We start from the raw sequence: 18,154 nt of genomic DNA, 5'->3' as shown, positions 1-18,154 counted from the left end.
ATGGAAACAAATTATAGGAACAATTGTAAAAGAGGATATTCCTTAAATTGACAATTTCTATATAAAATAAAGTCAAACGAATACCAAAATATAAATGATTTTTGGATTTTTTTTGTTTTTTTAATTTTTAATTTTTTGCAATGGAAACAAATTATAGGAATAATTGTAAAAGATAATATCTCTTAAATTGACAATTTTCATAAAAACAAAGTCAAACGAACACCAAAAGATACTTTTATTTCAACGTTTTCTGAGTGAAAAATTATATCAATCAAACACAATACTTGACAATTCTTAGTAAAATAATTTTTAGGCAATTCAATTCTCTGAAATTCATTTTCTTTTCACCCAAATTCTATATTTAACATCAAACAGGCCTAAATTAACTTATATACCAACTATACCTCATTGTTTCAAGCCCTAAATTTCCATTATCTCTCTAGCTCTCTTTATCTTTCTCGTCGTCTATATCAACACAATCATGCAGGACGACAACTATTTAGAGTGCCGCTCCACGGCGACGATGGTGTTACCACCACGCAGTGCTGATCACCTTCCCCAGGAGCCTGCGTGCCCATGGTGTCATCGTTGTAGTGGCGCTGAAGCCCACCTATGAGATCCACAGCCAGAGATTTGAGAATTTATGGGGATTTACATTCAATATAGCAATCGAAGAAGTTTATTTTTGTATAAATAAGATTTTCTTGTTTCTCTGTCTTTTTTTTTATTTTGTGGTGCTGAAGTTGGAAGTTGATTTGTGTATTAAAAATGCAGATGGAGGTGGCAGGGTTTGGAGGTTTCTTGGTAGAGTGGTGGTGTTGTGTGAGATGGTAGATTATAGCAGACGGTGGTGGTAGATGTGAGCGTAGAGTGAAGGCAGTGGGTGATTGTTGGAGTGGGCAATTGTGGAGATGGGGATGCAACGACAATGTATTTGGTGGTGGCGATGGTGGTGGTAGGTGTTAGTGATGCTGACGGTGGCAACGAGGTGCTAGTGTTGATGATGCTAACATTGCTAGTGGTTGTGAGTAGGATTGCATGAGGTAGGTGTGTTTGCGATCAATTATTTGGTTGATTATAACTAATAAATAAAACATGACCAATTATTTGATATTGTAACCAATAAATTGGATATTTTGTGATGAATAAATAATATGTGACGTCATGACTCATAAAATTTGAGATTTGTGACCGATAAATAAATTGTAATATATAATTTTTTTTATTTGTGAACAATAAATTATGTCTTATAAAATTTTTAATTTGTAACTTAAAATAATTTGTGATCTATAAATTTTTTTATTAGTAATCAATAAATAATTTGTGAACAAATAATTCGATAATTTATGATCACATAGTATAAAATGTGACATTAATATATTTAATTAATAAATATATTTTGAATTAATTATTTCATATAAAAAATATAGTTAATAACTGATTTTTGAAATTTTAAACATCGTTATTTATTTTTTAAATGGGCTATACTTAGTCACCTAAATATGAAATTTTCCCTAAATAGAATATACTGTGTGATAAAAATAATAAGCCCTTATTTGGTATCAATTAAAATTTAGATTTTAATCTTAATCAAAAATAACAATGTATTTCAACCATATTTATGGGTCCCACAACTTTTTAATCACACATTTCATCAACTTTTATTAAAATATATCAAAATCTGATTTTAATCCCACCAAACAGTGGCTAAGCCTGTGTTTGATTCCCATTTTAGGAAAAAATGGATTTTTAAATAGTAATTTTTTGAATAATGTGTAGTTAAAAATAAAGAAAAATTTTCGATTTAGGTGTGAAACTATTTTATTGAGAAATGTATAATTGAAAAATGAATTTTGAAAAAATGGAGCTCAAACAAAGGCTAAATTTGAAATTAAAAATGATTGGTTATGAAGTCGGCCTCATTTTAAATTTAAAATCTATTTGAGCCGCCCTTTTTTTGCTCAAAATGCATTTTCACATAATATTTTGGTGAAAATGTGTGGTTAAAAAATAAAAAAAAGTTTTAAATTTGAGTATAATATTATTTTATTGAATAAAGTGTAGTTAAAAATAAGAGAGAAATGAATTTTGAAAATAATGTGAACTAAACAAGGGCTTAATGCATCTCCCTCTTTCTTCTTTTTAATAATAGTTCTTTAATAAAAAAAATTACATGTAAATCCAATTTTTTCTTATTTTTTAACCATATATCTTCAAAAAATCACAATTTAAAAATATATTTTCCTTAAAATCTAATTTTAATGGCTATCAAACAGGGATAAAAATGTATCAGTGAATTTGAAACATTAAAAAAAGGAGTAATAATGAAAATTTAGAAGGCAAAAAAAAAAAAAAATGGTACACGATCTAATTATCACTTATAGGTTGGCTCAAGGCCAACACAACATTAAAAGAAAACGTGGAATTAACACTCTCGCATGTTTTTTTTATTTTGCAATTCAAAAATCAGATTCAAAGATTTTTTATTAAAAAATTAGGTGATAAATTTTTAATATTGATAACAATATTACAAAATAAATTTAATCTACATACTCACCCAACCACTTCTCGCTACCCCAGCCATCCAACTTATTTTAAAATAATAAATCACTTTCTTCCCTCTTCACCTCTCTCTTCTCTATCTGTCGCCAATACCAACCAATGTTATATTATTATGCTTAGCGACGCTCACAGGCCGCTGCACAAGGGCACTATTGTTGGTAGCTAACATCGGTCGTAGAGTTCATATCAATGTGCTTCGCTCACAGATAGATTGCTTTGTTGTCACACTATGTCATTGCCAATCGTCGCTGCGCGGTTCTTTACTCATAGGACGCTGTGTTTCACAGTGTTGCTGCTAACAATCATTGTTTAATAGCACTTTGCGATGTTGTACTGATACGTGTGATGGAGCTCACAGCACCACTGAGCGCCTTTGCGGTGTTTTTTTGTCCTTGGAGTTGTGGTTTTGGTGGTTTCTATGTTTTGGCATTGGAGTTTTGGATGATTTTTGTTGGCGGTGGTGGTGTTGGTTTTAGTGGTAGTGTTGCTGTTGGTGTTAGTCACAAATTATGAATGTACAATTGGAGGTTGTGGTGACATAGCGTGGCATTTAATTGGGTGGGGTAGTGTGAATGGAATAAAAAGAATATTTGTGATAAATTATTTTGGTGATTGTGGCTGATAAGTATAGTTTCTACACTTATTTTGGATCCTAAATGATGATATTTTATTATTATTTGAATGGATTAGTACCTAATTTGTTATTTATTGCTTTTGTTAGGAAAAGTTCACGTTTCAAAGAAGAATTGAAAAAAAAGAACGAAAAATGGCTGAAATGAAGCAAATTCAAAGTACGGGGACCAAAGTATAAATATCTAATGGTTGATTTGGACCACAAAAGATACTTTAAAAATTGATAGGAGTCAATTGAATGCAAATTGGAGTAAAAAAGGAAAGAGATATGATTAGAGTATTATCATAAATCGACTTCCAATCAAATAAGATATCTTCAATATTTTTGGTCAACTTGAGACCAACTTTTCGGATAGAGAACGTTTGAATTAGAAAAATTGTACTTTTAGAAGAATTGTAGCTCTTTTAACTAGATTTTCAATGCACTTTGAATCACCTAAATCGAACACTGAAAGAGAAAGTTATGACCAAAATATTGAAAGCTGTGCACAGACAAAATTATGTGCTCGCGAATGCAACTTTCCTCATTTAATTCAAACTCTTTTGAAGACAATTTGGATGTGAATTTTGACCTAATTTCATCATATAAATACAAGATATGGGCACTAATGAAAGGGTCTCTCTCTTGCTTCTTCATACACAATAGTTTCATCGAACTCATCAAGAACAAGGGATCAATTACTATATTTTGAGAGAGAATATCAAGCTATAGTAAGGAATGGAAGTTCAATTACATCAAGATTTTGAAGAATTCAACTTTAGATTTGAAGATCAACATCTTTTGTACTCTTTCATGATTCAGGTGATATTTTTCTTGTAATTTATATATTAATATGTTAGACTAGTTTCTCATTGTATTGAATAAATGATTAACCTTATTGTTTGTTTATTTTAATTCAAGACAATTAATTTAGTACTTCATGATTTTTTTTTGATTGATTTTGCATTCCCATTGAACTATTTTATTACTTGATCACTAATTAGATAGTAAGTTGCTTGTTGTAGTGTATGAATATTCACAGTAAATTTAGAACGCGGTAAAATCAACACATGGACAATAAGTGTTAGGAATAAAATCTATGTCATGTACAATCATGTGTGATAAATCCTGTGAATCAATGCATATTTTTCATATAAATTCGGACTAGGAATATGATCGGGTCGTGTTAAACATAGGTTTAATATATGTAGGGAAAGATTGTTGAACAAAAGTGGATTATCGAATTATAAATTAAGAGTTGAATTAAATTGCAATAGGGGGATTCATGAGTCCAATACAAATATTCACATATTAAATAAATATTTTATTTGCTTTATTAATTTAAGATTAGTATAGAAAACATACAAATCACAACTTTTTTTATTTTATATTACTTCGAATTTAGTAAAAGCTACTTAACTGAATGTTAGACCTTATTTCTCGTGGGAACGATACTCTTAACTCACAAATCTTATTACTTATACAACGATTTCGTACGCTTGCGGGTTTCACTCGAACAGTGGCCAATAAATGATATGTAATCAATTATTAGGTTATTGTGGGTTTGTGACCAATAAAATTGTTAAATTATGATCAATTAATTTGATAATTTGAGACTGTAAAATTAGTCACGACCTGTAAAATTCATAATCTATGATCGATAAATAGTACATGACCTAGTAATTTGATGATTTGTGACAAAATTTGTAATTTCGGACAAAAAAATAACACATGACCAATTAATTTGATAATTATGATCGAGAAATAAATTGTAACTTATAAAATTTGCGAATTATGATTAGTATGTAAATATGACCATAAATTTTATAATACTGTGACCTCATTATATTTTAATTTAATTATTTAATTAATAAAACTTAATTAAGACATGTCTTTGAAACTTTAAAATAATTTTCTTAAATTTGGAACTGTGTATTATAACTACCTTAAATATAATTTTTTCACTATATATATATATACACATGAATAAAATATTGGCCAAAAACCAAACTGTCGGGCAGTTCTTGGCAGAGCTCTCTTTCTCACGGGTGATTTAAATGTGTTCATTACAAGAGCGAGGCTCGAAATTTCCTGGGCGGTTGGGTCACTTCTTCGTGGGGAAAAATTATCTCAAGTGGACCTTTCAATGAGATTGAACTCATTTGAAGTTGTAAGAGATAAAAGGACTACAAAGGCAAAAGTGCTTCGTCCTTGTCTACTTGGCTCGCTTTGAACTTGTTTCCACTCTTATTAACAGAACTATATAAATAAGCTAGGTGGAAAATGGCGACATTTCAATCTCGTCCTATATCGTTGTCGTCCTCAACCCCTGGCCCCATGTCTGAGTCCCATTTTTTAATAATAAATTTCGTAAGAGTGATATTTTTTTTTGCCTTTTAAGAATTCGTTTTAAAAGTAGGGAAAATGCCTGTGATTGCTTGTAAAATTATTTTATTGAGAGAATGTGTGGTTGAAAATGAGTTTGACAAAAAACAAGGTTTAAATAATAGAGCTCAAACATGGGTTCAATTTACATTTGAATTTCTAACATTTATCTTGAGGGCCGAGGGACACGACTTTTAAAAAGTTAAATAAGATTTAGAGAGTTAAATGTTGATTTTGAACTTAATTAATTGATTTTATAAAATCATCTCCTCTAATTAAACGAGCTTTTAGAGAAAATTGATTTGACATAACTCTTTCAAAAAGCTTTTCTTTTCTTTTTTATTTTTTTGTGGAAGCAAACATTCTTTTAAAAATTGAATAATGCTATTCATAGTAAATAAAAAGCCTTTCATTTTCTATTTCGATTTATATTATAGAAAATTAGTGTACTGGTAGGGATCGCTATGCCACCTCTATTTTCTTTATCCTAGGCGTATTGCTTAGCAAAGCAAAATTCTTTTCGGAAGGGGAAAAAAAGGTACGCCCATCATAGTCAACCTCTCCTTTCGTCGATAGTCATCTTACGTGACATACATGTGTTGTTTTGTGTGTTGACTACCAATATTTTCACCGTAAATAATATTACTTTTAAAATTTAATTTTCAATCATTAAATATGGTAGCTTTCCCTGTATGTATTTTAAAAAGGATATTAATATTTGAAGATTATCTATTTTAATATATTGTTTCAGCCTCATTAACCTTGGATTTAAATGTAATATTATTTTATTGAAAAAAAAAGTGGTTGAAAATAACGAAGAGAAAAATGTTTTTTGAGAAAAATAAGAATCAAACAAGATAATGTTATTTATCATTTTGAATTTTTTTTTTTCAACTTATAATACAAGCGAATTTTTCTCTCATCATGTTATTTGTCGTATTTGTATTTATTTTTTATTGTTAGTTTTGATCCAACGGTGATTTGTTATTTAGGATTTGTTTAAACTCTAATATTTAGATAATTTGTAGTTAATCATAGGAAAAGTTTAAATATATGTATTAAATTATTTTATTGAAATAATGCATGATTGAAAATAAATTTTAGAAAAATAAATTTTTAAAAAGTGAAACTCAAATAGAGGCTTAAGTTAAACGATCGAGCTAATGACATGGTGCTTGGTCAGTAATCTGCAAGTGTTCGATAACTACGAATTTGATATATTCTTTACGTAATTGTACTTATTTTTGTCAAAAAAATAATTACATCGTTCCCGGGTCAGTTATTTTAGTTATATTTTAAACTCGTAAGAAAGCGAACAAGAGAAAAAGTAATTGAAACGAAAGAAATAAATGATTAAATGCTACATATACAAACTATTGTAAAAGTAATTTTTCCGCCAACTGCCAAAGAAGGCCTTTTCTTTTGCTTGCAGTATGCGCAATACGCACTCGCGCCAGAATTGTTTCCCTTCATAGGCCATAGCTAGCTGGTTAGCGTACTGCGGACGTTGCTAATCCTAATCTCGAACACAGTTTAAACCAAAAGGAAATATCCTTTAATCTTCCGTTTAAGACGTGAATTATTATTTTAATAAAAACGCTTCTCTCTCTCCTCTCTGCCGCCACTGAGCCTTCTGCTTAACAGCACAGCGCCTCTTCTAACACCATTATTTTATTTATTAGATTTTCCACTCTATGAATACTTGCTCCATCACACCATTTTTTTTGTATGACAAATTTGCCCTTCATCCTCTTTATTTCTTTTTCTTTTTCATTTTTTCAAACATGCATGTTTGATCTCCATTTTTTTTTTCCAAAATTCATTTATCTCTCACTCTCTTCTTTTCAATCACACATATCACGCATTTTTTAATAAAACAACATTACACGCAAATTCAAAATTTTTCTTAATTTTTAATCACAAATTCTCCATTAATTTAATATTCCAAAATACATTTTTTGCTAAAAATGGAGCTCAAACATGTTGCTAAAATTGTTCTATTATCTTTTTGACAGCATATTATGTATCTATTTGGTAGGAATTAAAATTTTGATTTTAATTTAAATCAAAGTCAACAATCAATGCTAATCATATATTTCATGGTACCAATAATTTTTCAACCACTTATTTCATCAACCTTATCAAAATCTAATAAAAATCTGATTTCAATCCCCACCCAACATGGTTTATATATCTATGTTATTTAACCCCGTTTGAGCTTCATTTTATTTAAACTGCATGTTTTTTATTCTTTTCAATAATGCGTTCTCCAATAAAATAGTTTTAAACGTAAATTCAAAGCTTTTTCTTCTTTTTTAACCACACAATTTTAAAAATCACTATTCTAAAATATTTTTCCCCAAAATTTTGATTTTAATGGAGCTCAAATAAGGGTTTATTTCTTAAGAACTTAATATTTCCAACTCATTGTTACATTATGGCGGTTAAAATATTTGGTTGTGTTTGAAAGTGAATGTTTCTACTAATTTTTATGATACTTTTCAAGTGTCAAAATTTAATGCCACAATAGAACATGATCCAACGTTATCTCATATTTTTGCTCTGAGGGTCAACGCAACGCACTATTAATTGTCCCGCGCGGTGTGAGAAAATGGCACACCATTAGCATTTGTTCTCATCACTTCGTTTTTTTCAATCCATACGACCTCAGGACGATAGAAAGTTGACATTTGAGAATTATCAGAACACAACGGAAATGAAGACGTGGAAGCAAGACCGTCTTAGTATCTTATGGAATAATTGAACTTATAGTTGGGCTATTTATTCATAACAAACAATAAGCGGGTTGGATTTCTAATGCATTTACCATAGAAAAAGAAAGTCGAGTAGGTGTAGTTGGGGTTCGTCATCTTGATCAAAATAATTTGGGTAACGAACATGTTGCGACGTAAAAGATGGTCGTTGTTACGCCTATTCTAATGTTGCTCCAAACAACGGCCATGTGGCAGTAAGCTAACAAGCCTAATCGGGTCCACTCTTCACACTTAACCTGGCTGATGTCATATATTGAGGTAGTGATGCATCACCTTAATCAAGATGCCATGTAAAGGCCAACCATCAATAACCTAGGTGAGGTATTATAACCTGTTGTAGAGTAAATTCGAGGCAATTAGCCTTTTAATGAGAGAATACATCTACCACTTCGTGTATTTCAATATATATTTTGTACAAGATCTTCGTATAATTGATTAATGTAACATCTCTACAATAGGTGCCTCACAATTAATTTGTTAACCCTTGTTTGTTTTTCATTATTTTCTCATTAAAATGAAAAATATGACTATTATCCATCACACCAAGCCATCATATTTGAATTTATCTATTTTGTGTGGGGCCATAATTGCTATATTTTTTATTCTCATTTTTATATAAATGGGAAACAGACAGGATCAATTTAATCTTTTGATGTCAAACTAGACTATAGGATGTCAACTTTTCAAAATCATTAAATGTCCCCGAACTTAAGATTCAGAGACTGACACCTAGGAGAAAAACACTTCAGCAATCAGGATGAAGCCACATGTTTTTTCCATTCAATGGTAATCAATTTTTATTATTATTATAAAAGCTCACATTGAGTATCATTTGAAAGTAATATATCGCTCAAGTATTGTTGCTCTCTCGTTTTATTCCGAACACCTTTGGGCCCATAAACTATTATAGCTTGCGAGTCTTCCGCACGTTCTACATGTCTATATATTCGTACAAATTGACGAACTTGATTGTCGAAACATTTACGATCGCCTTTCCGATGACCAGGTATGATCACGTGCTACTAATGATTTGTCTAAGTGTGCAGGAGAAATGCTATGTAGATCGGTAGATGTAAGTGAACTCGAAACATGTTAACTACGTCATTCGTGTAAAAATCAAGGTCAATAGTAATTTCTATTGAGTTTCGAACGATATCATTTTCAAAAGTCAAGAATGAATCGTTTATCGTCTTCAACGACCGAACTCCCTTTTACATTCATCGTCCGGGTTAACAAGGATGTTCTTTTGCACTAACTTTAATTCTTGAAAATTTCAATTTTCATGCCTCTTGGGGTACAGCTCAACTGGTGGATCAATCAACATTGTCTTGCTTCCAGCTACAGGGTGGAGGTTCGAGTCCTGGTGGGAACTTGCGGTCAGATTTATTTGGTATGGAGAAATCACTTTGGAGGAGGATTTCTTGTGCGCAGAAGTGTACAGGCGGTGGGGGAACCTGTGATCCAGTGGAGGCATAACCCACGATTTACCCCCTCCAAGGTTCTAGGGGCAAAGGTCTTCGGGGTGTCCAGGATTTAGTCTAATGTAAGCTGTGATACCTGAATATAAAAAAAAAAAAAAAAATTCAATTTTCATTAATTAAAAAACTAAATTTGACGTTAATAAAAATTTAAATTTGACTTTATTTTAAAGGGAGGTGCCCTTTAGTAATTTCAACTTTACCAATCCAAAATTCACGCAACTTCATTCAGTGTCTCTCACACACTGACTCACAGAGACCGTCGTTTCTTTCTCTCCATCCTGAATACGCTCAATGCTCCACTATTCTTTTGAGTTCGATATTACCATCGATCCTTTCCAAGATTTCGTTTACTTGCATGTAATTTCTATTTATTGGTAAATCATAGGGTTTCTTTTGGTGTTCGGATTCCCCGTCTCGCTGTTTTTAATGGAGTGCTATCATGAATTATCTGGAAAAAGCGCACACAGTTGATAAGCGCAAAAACACCCCTCTCTCTCTCTCTCTCACGCACAGATAAACAATTTTTTTCTAGAGAGAAAAACAGACACGAGCAGTCATTTGAACTCAAATCCCCACTCTGTTTATATTATCCTAACTAATATATTACACACTACATTTTCTAAGCAATCTATATGAAATTCTCTCTCTACTTATAATTGTTTATGTAATTAATCCGCTGTCTATGCAGTGATTTCTATTTGAGGTGTTTGTATAAATGCATATACTGGAGGAATAAATTTGGGCGTTTTGTGTATTTGATGTGCGAGAGAAAAAGCGTATAGATCGGATATGGAGGAAGTTTCCGGCGAGGGAAGTGTTAGCTTGACGCAGGAGCTGAGTTCCGGCGAGTCAAACGACAATGAGCGGTCTAGTGAGACTCAGCGGATGACCCCCTTGACGATGTCCGCGTCATTCAAGGAGGGAGGCAAGAGCTCGTCGCGGCGGAGGGCGGCCGTCCGACCGAGTTTAGATGCAGACGAGTTCTTAAATCTGCTCCACGGGTCGGATCCTGTGAAGTTGGAGCTCAATCGCCTCGAAAATGAAGTCAGAGGTCAGTCCATCCCAACTGGATCCGTTAGATTTGTGTTGTGGTTTGATTTGAAACGCTGTTGTTTTATAGCTATATCTTGTATTTCTAAAAAATTTGACTAACAATTGAATAAATATTTAAGTTTACAGAACTAACTTGAACGTGGCATTTTGTTTCCGGTTTGTGATTTGTAGATAAGGATAGGGAATTAGGGGAAGCGCAATCTCAGATCAAAGCTTTGAAGTTGTCGGAGCGTCTTCGTGAAAAAGCTGTTGAAGAGGTTCCCTTTCCTATGTTTCCTTTCTAAATTACATTCAGAAAGTTTAGCTGTTTACATTTCTTGTTTTAGAAATGGTTAATTATGCTTGTCTAGTCTTAAGTTGTGTTAACCACTCAATGTAGCAGCTTAGGAGGTTAGAGAGCATACATATTTATTTAATATGAATCGGCCATGCCATGTCACGGGCATGGCTGATTCATATTTCATAAAATGACTGACACGTGGCGCGGGAGGAAGACATTGCTCTTGTACGGTGTTAACCAGCTCATTAAATGCCTAAGCGGTTAGAGAAAGCGGAGCTCTACCAACTGAGCTATATCCCCCCGAGCCACGTGGAGCATGCATGAAGTAGTCATGATGTTTATTTATTTAAATGTTGTGTTCAACATGTTGTATGAAATTGGTAAATTTAAAGGTGGATTTAAAATATAGTAATTTGTAAGCATGCTAATATGCCATGTCAGTAAGTTTTGGTGACAACGTAAAGAGTTTGCAATTTATTACGTGAAGCTTTTGACTGGGAGTTCAACTTCTAACCTCAAATGCCTCGGGTATGGGACTTTTTTTTCTTGAATTGGACCTTATTTGCTATAAAATAGTTTCTAGTGATGAGGGAATATAAGAAAAGATTCCCCTTGCAGCCTTGCTTTGACTTCTCTCTTTACGTACTTAAGTGGTAGCAAACTAGTGGAGGAAATTTTTTTCATAATCTATTTTTTAATTGGCTCTGGTTTCAAGTTCCAAAGTGAATAAACTGTTTCAAACTCAAGGCTTATGCTTTGTCACCGATGTTCAGTGTTCACTTAATTTAGTTTAGTTGCAGTTTCAAAGTATTCAATTACCGTCAGCTTTAAGTTGTCGATTTTTAGTTGATTTTACTCACACAACACTTTGTGCCACTCTTCACAATTGCTTCCTTGGCAGATCCATTTTCTAGAGCATTTGCCACGGTTTTTTAAACTGTACACGTTCCTCGCTTCTCATACTAAAAATGAATTTTAGCCTTTTCCTGTCTCTCTGACATAACCTTATTATTATTCAGTATGCCAAAGTTATTTGGAAGATTTTTGTGATTTCATTCGAATAATACAACAGCGAATGTCGAGTTTTTGTTGAATGTGTACTATGCTGTCAATTTTGGCAAGTGATGTCCTTTGTAAGAGTAAGAGTATAATTGACATAGCTAAATGTTGGCGATTTTGTAAAAAAATTCGTATTTCTAATGATGCAACCTCAAACGGTAGTCATCTTCCACTCCCAGCTGGCCCCAAAAAATTAAAAACATAAACGAAGTTGACACCAAACAAAACTAAGAAACTCCAAAATTTTTCTTTCTTTTTGTGTAAATTATTATTTTTACAATACTACAGACATTATCGTCGTTTGCTTTCATAAAGTTAGCCAATGCAGTATTTTGCTGGCATCTATGTCTCTCATTGACTGGTTAGATGTATGAATACTGGAGCTATCGTTGTGAATTTTGAGTGAAATCAACCTGCCATTTAATTGCAGCTCACTGAAGAATTGTCGAAGGTGGAGGAGAAGCTCAAGTTAACTGAATCTCTTTTAGAAAGCAAGGTACCAATAGATCTTTCGCCTTTTCAATTATTATTCAAGAAACTCGGCCCGCCATTCCTAAGGAATGGAGTAAGGGTCGTACCTTTGAATGACGAGCATCCTCCCCCCGAGGGGGCTTTGGGGGAATGTGATTATGACCATTTTCTCGATGCAGAATCTTGAAATCAAGCGAATCAACGATGAGAAGAAGGCCTCCATGGCAGCTCAGTTTGCAGCAGAAGCCACTCTTCGAAGAGTTCATGCTGCTCAAAAGGATGATGACATGCCTCCAATTGAAGCCATACTGGCTCCCTTGGAGGCTGAGCTCAAGCTTGCTCGACAGGAGGTTTCTGCTCTTGCTTGTTTTATCGTTGGCCTTCTACTTATTTTGTCAGTACGAGGATTTTCCTTAATACTTGTTCCTTCTTTTCAGATTGCTAAGCTTCAGGATGATAACAAGGCATTAGACCGGCTCACTAAATCAAAAGAGGCTGCTTTACTCGAAGCAGAGAGAACTGTGGAGGTGTCATTGGCAAAGGCTTCTATGGTGGATGATCTCCAAAACAAGAACCAAGAGTTGATGAAACAGATAGAAATTTGCCAGGTACTGCGATATTGGAAATAGATTTTGTTTCATTTTGAAGGACGTTCAAATTTTGTAATAGTATGTTCTTCTAGTTTTGACGTTTTTCCTAACATGATATTTTGCTGCAATACGTGCCTATATCAGGAAGAGAATAAGATTTTGGATAAAATGCATCGACACAAGGTTGCTGAGGTTGAAAAGCTAACCCAAACTGTACGAGAGCTTGAAGAGGCCGTGCTTGCTGGTGGTGCAGCAGCTAATGCTGTACGGGACTACCAGCGGAAAGTTCAGGAGATGAATGTAATGTGCTACACCCGTCCACAAGTTGAAATTTCGTTTAAAATTGGGTGTATTAAATAGTCCGATGCAACTCTAATAGGTGGAATGTTTCTTTTTCTGCTTCTCCAGGAGGAGAGAAAAACTCTTGATAGGGAGTTGGCTCGTGCAAAAGTAACAGCAAATAGGGTGGCAACTGTGGTAGCTAATGAATGGAAAGATGCTAATGACAAAGTGATGCCTGTGAAACAGTGGCTTGAAGAAAGAAGGTTTTTGCAGGTACACTTGTTTACTTACTTGTCCTTATCTGTTTTCCTTATTTTTTTGAAATGGGTTTATTTTACTTCTCAAGTTTTACTAGTGTGCTGTCAATAATCACAAGCTATTCTCACAGGGAGAGATGCAGCAACTACGGGACAAGCTTGCTATAGCTGAGCGAGCTGCAAAATCTGAAGCGCAGTTGAAAGTAAGTGATATATTTGGTGCATCTGATAGAGATTATTATGTAGTTACATGATTTATTTTGAGTTAATTTATTGTTTTGCCATCTAGGACAAATATCAATTGCGGATGAAAGTTCTTGAAGAAACTTTAAGATCACCGAACACTGCCATTCGCAACACGCCGGATGGAAGAAATTCAAGCAATGGTTCTTCACGTCGCCAATCATTGGGTGGAGCTGAACACATATCTAAATTGACTTCCAATGGCTTTTTACCCAAGAGATCTCCATCCTTTCAGCTGAGATCTTCTGGGAGCAATACAGTGTTGAAGCATGCAAAAAGTACATCAAAGTCTTTTGATGGTGGCTCACGATCTTTGGACAGGGGTAAAGTTCTCTTAAATGCAATAGGACCTAATTTCAAGCAAAGTCAATCATGTGATGGAGCTAAGGATACTGAGACCCACACCAACACTTGGAAAGGAAATCAAGATGAAAAACCCAATGATCTGCAAGTAACAGATACAGAGGATACTGTGCCAGGGCTATTATATGATCTGTTACAGAAAGAGGTGATTGCCTTGAGGAAAGCTGGTCATGAAAAGGATCAGAGCCTGAAAGACAAGGATGACGCAATTGAGGTTTACTTTGTTCTTACTGACGATATCTTTTTCTTTCTTTTTTCACTTATAAATGCTTGTCTTCTTGTTGATCAGATGCTAGCAAAGAAGGTAGAGACTTTAACTAAGGCTATGGAGATTGAGGCTAAAAAAATGAGAAGGGAGGTAGCTGCTATGGAGAAGGAGGTGGCTGCCATGCGTGTGGAGAAAGAACACGAAAGTAAGGCCAAACGTCTTGGCAATTCTAAAAGTTCAGTAAACAGTTCTCAGGGGCTCCCTGCAAGGTATGCCCATTCTTTGCAATGTTACTGCCACTCATAATACCAAGTGTTCAAGATGGCCTCAAATTAGTACTTATCTTTAGCCCGTATTTAACAACCATTATTTGAAAAATCTTTTTTCTATATATTTATTTTTAACCACACATTCACACAATAAAATATTCTGCACATAAATCCAAAATTTTTTCCTTATTTTTTAATTGCATATTTTCCTAAAAATCACTATTCAAAACATTTTTTTTTTCCAAATAATGGTTGTCATAAATAAACAGAAATGAGCAGTGAATAAGTAGATAGTACTTATGGGTCCATTGGAATGTGTGATTAACAATGAATTAACCATTTATAAATTTTGCCAAATGGAGGCTTTATCTTTTGAAAATATCTGCCATTATCCTTATAATGTCTTTCATAGATGGTTACAACTAGGCTTACAGAATAGCAAAATTTAGTGCACCCATAATTCCAAGGAGTAGCTATAGACAACCATTTTGCACCCTATCTTTGAAGCATGCCCAGGTTATTTATTTAATACGAATAAGTATAAATTTGATAGTTGCCAAAACAGAGAAGGTGGAACTTATTTGGAGCATTGCATTCTTGGATGAATTAGTTGTTCGAGTACTATTAATAGAGTTAAACCCTTGGTAAATAATGTACTGCTGAGTGGAATTCGGCCAATTACTTGAAGTTCTTCTCCTAACTTCGGCTTTATGACAACGATTGTTTTCAATTTATGATGGTTATCTGCCAGTCATGTTTTGCCTGGGGCAAGGTGGATTGCTCAAGGGACCTGAAACTTGTTTTTGAATGTTGAATCATTTGCAAATGACGTATTAATTGAAAACTTGAAACCCATGAACTTTCAATAGGACCCGGCTATTAATATTTCATGCTGGCTTGAATTTAACTCAGATTCAAAGAAAGAACTACACATATGTTAATCTTCTCTTCCAAATCCAGAATATCTGGTTGCCAACTAATACATTTATTGTGCAGGACTTTATCAAGAAGTGGATCAGCGCGTAATGCGCAATAACAAATAGCCCGACTGCAATAGCCAGGAGCTGTTCTCCATAGACCTTGTATTGGGTTCTTAGTTCATCTGGTTCTCGAAAATTTATCTTTTTTATGATTGATGTAAAACTGTAAAAAGCATGCCAATGGGTGTTCATCTGGGAAAAAAGTAAAATGTCGACAAAGCTGAAAGCCATCGGTATAACTTGGTATGCTCCTGACATAGAATGTTTGCCCGCTGATTAGAAATCAAGAAACTGAGGATGTGCAAGTTTAACTAACTGTTTGGCAGATTTATTTCTAGTGGAAGTTGTAATGTTGTATAGGTATGTTGTTGGCATTTCCAGTGCCCGACTTTTTTCTTTCATATTTGCAGTCTATATTTTGTAATCTGCAGCTAGCGTGTGTCATCCTACGGGTTTGTTGATATTTTTATATCAGATAAAACATCAGATATTCTTCTCTCTTTTTCGTCAATAAGTTGCACGTTCCATGTTATTTCAATATTTTCTTGGTAAAATGATATTCACTTCAACATTTCAATGCGGATATCGTGTTTGGTTGAAAGGATTGAGATCCTGGACAGTATTATTGAAGAAGACAGGATGATGTATTGGAAAATACAGGAAAGGAGCTGCTATTATTAATGTTCGTATGTTTTGAATTTAAGGTTGCTGGATCTCACCGAAGACTGCCTCCCGAGATTGACGATCTGCAAATGTTATCCAGTTGTCTGTATTCCTCAGTCTGGTGAAAATATTTTTCCATGTAGTGCTTTAGCTTTGTCAGATTACTGTACTTTCCCCACATGGATGTGTGTGCTCGTGAGAACTTTCTTAAGTAGGACGTTGCCTGGAATGTAACACAAGAAAAAGTTGGAGCTGGAAAAAGGCCGGTTTGTTGGCAATTTAGCATGTCCAAAAACTAAAGGGAAGGAAGAGGAATTGCTAGCTTGGTAAGGGAGTCACTAAAGCACGATCAAGAATAGGATCTTACTAGTTTTGGAGAGTTCAAAGATTCGATCTTTATATGGTTTCTCTATATGAAGAAAAATGATTTCTTTTGGGATTTGTAGCAATGATCCGACACGGATATTGGACACGGATATTGGTTTAGGAGGATAATCATATACTCTTCGGGATATGGAGGTCAAACAAAGGCATGTCCTTGATTTTCCGAAGGTTGTATGAGTATTATGCTTTAGATTCAATCAATTTTGGACATAAATACCTTTTAATATATCGTTGATGCGATTTATGATAGATTTATTATTAAATTAATTAATATTTAATTGAATTAAATAATGGAGTACATAGATTCAAATCTTTGTAATTTGTTAATCACAAGGGGTTGTGATTGTGTGATACAAATTACATATGATTGAATCTTAAATCATTCGTGGTCGTAAGTAATGACAAGATACGGATATCGTTATTACGATTAGACCATTACGTGTGATATTTCTTACTTGTGAAGTAAGTAGCCGATCTCATAAATTAAAGTGTGGTGACACTTGAATTAATATGTTGATGTTTTGTTATAGAACAAAATATTGGAGATCCACTGAGAGATTCCACATGGATAACTATTTGAGTGTTAGTGGTTAATCTCTAACGTTCGGTAGTGGCATTGGTCATTTGACTTGAGGTCATCATAGTGCCTTATAACGAGGGCAGTCATGCTTTGATGGTGTTGGATGTAGCTCTGCCAAGTGTCGCCAATATGACACCGTTTGGGTATATCAAGAATCGTATAAAGGTTGTGAATGACCAATAGATAATTCGTCACTCTTAAATAATAAGAGATTATGATCTACATTTCATTCAATTAAGTCGATAAGGAAATCCTTGGCCAATGTATACTCAGAAGTCGAAAATGAGTTTTCGATTTATATTCACTTAATAGTGGAATGAAAGATATGATCGATAATCGGGATTGACATACTTCCATATCTCGTAATTGATCGGATCATATTGACGAAGGGATTATAGTTTCACGGTAAACGAATAAGTTTGATTTTGTCATATCACATGACATTTTTCATCGCATGTATTGCCCTGACACATTGCTAAATGTTAATTTGGGACGGCGAGTGTGAATTGGTGATAAATTAAAATGATGTTTTAATTTATTAATTTTGATTAGATCAAAATAATATTTCAAGTCGTTAGACATTGTGATAGAGAACCTGATGGGTTGCATACAAAAAGAGAATTAGTAGATTGTAATTTATCAATTAATTAATTTAAC

The 18,154-nt window shown here is 33.7% G+C and overlaps 1 protein-coding gene across 2 annotated transcripts; it reads left to right on the top strand.

Moving 5' to 3' along the window:
• The first annotated feature begins 10,032 nt into the window (after positions 1 to 10,032).
• On the top strand, positions 10,033 to 16,369 carry LOC111403220 (microtubule-associated protein 70-1-like). Of its 2 annotated transcripts, none has more exons than XM_023031640.1 (12): positions 10,033 to 10,172; positions 10,504 to 10,866; positions 11,040 to 11,125; positions 12,638 to 12,703; positions 12,858 to 13,028; positions 13,116 to 13,286; positions 13,413 to 13,568; positions 13,677 to 13,823; positions 13,939 to 14,010; positions 14,097 to 14,627; positions 14,703 to 14,890; positions 15,887 to 16,369. In XM_023031640.1, exons 2-12 carry the CDS (start codon positions 10,605 to 10,607, stop codon positions 15,924 to 15,926), a joined length of 1,890 nt encoding a protein of 629 aa, XP_022887408.1. In that variant the 5' UTR covers positions 10,033 to 10,172; positions 10,504 to 10,604; the 3' UTR covers positions 15,927 to 16,369. The 2 variants fall into 2 exon arrangements, with proteins under 2 accessions (XP_022887408.1, XP_022887407.1); XM_023031639.1 differs by having other exon boundaries at positions 10,036 to 10,189.
• The last annotated feature ends 1,785 nt before the right edge of the window (positions 16,370 to 18,154 follow it).

Source organism: Olea europaea, chromosome 11 (genome assembly GCF_002742605.1).
Source record: "Olea europaea var. sylvestris chromosome 11, O_europaea_v1, whole genome shotgun sequence".
Classification (NCBI taxonomy): Eukaryota; Viridiplantae; Streptophyta; class Magnoliopsida; order Lamiales; family Oleaceae; genus Olea; species Olea europaea.
Note: the sequence above shows the minus strand (reverse complement) of the source record. Positions and strands in the feature narration are given on the sequence as shown.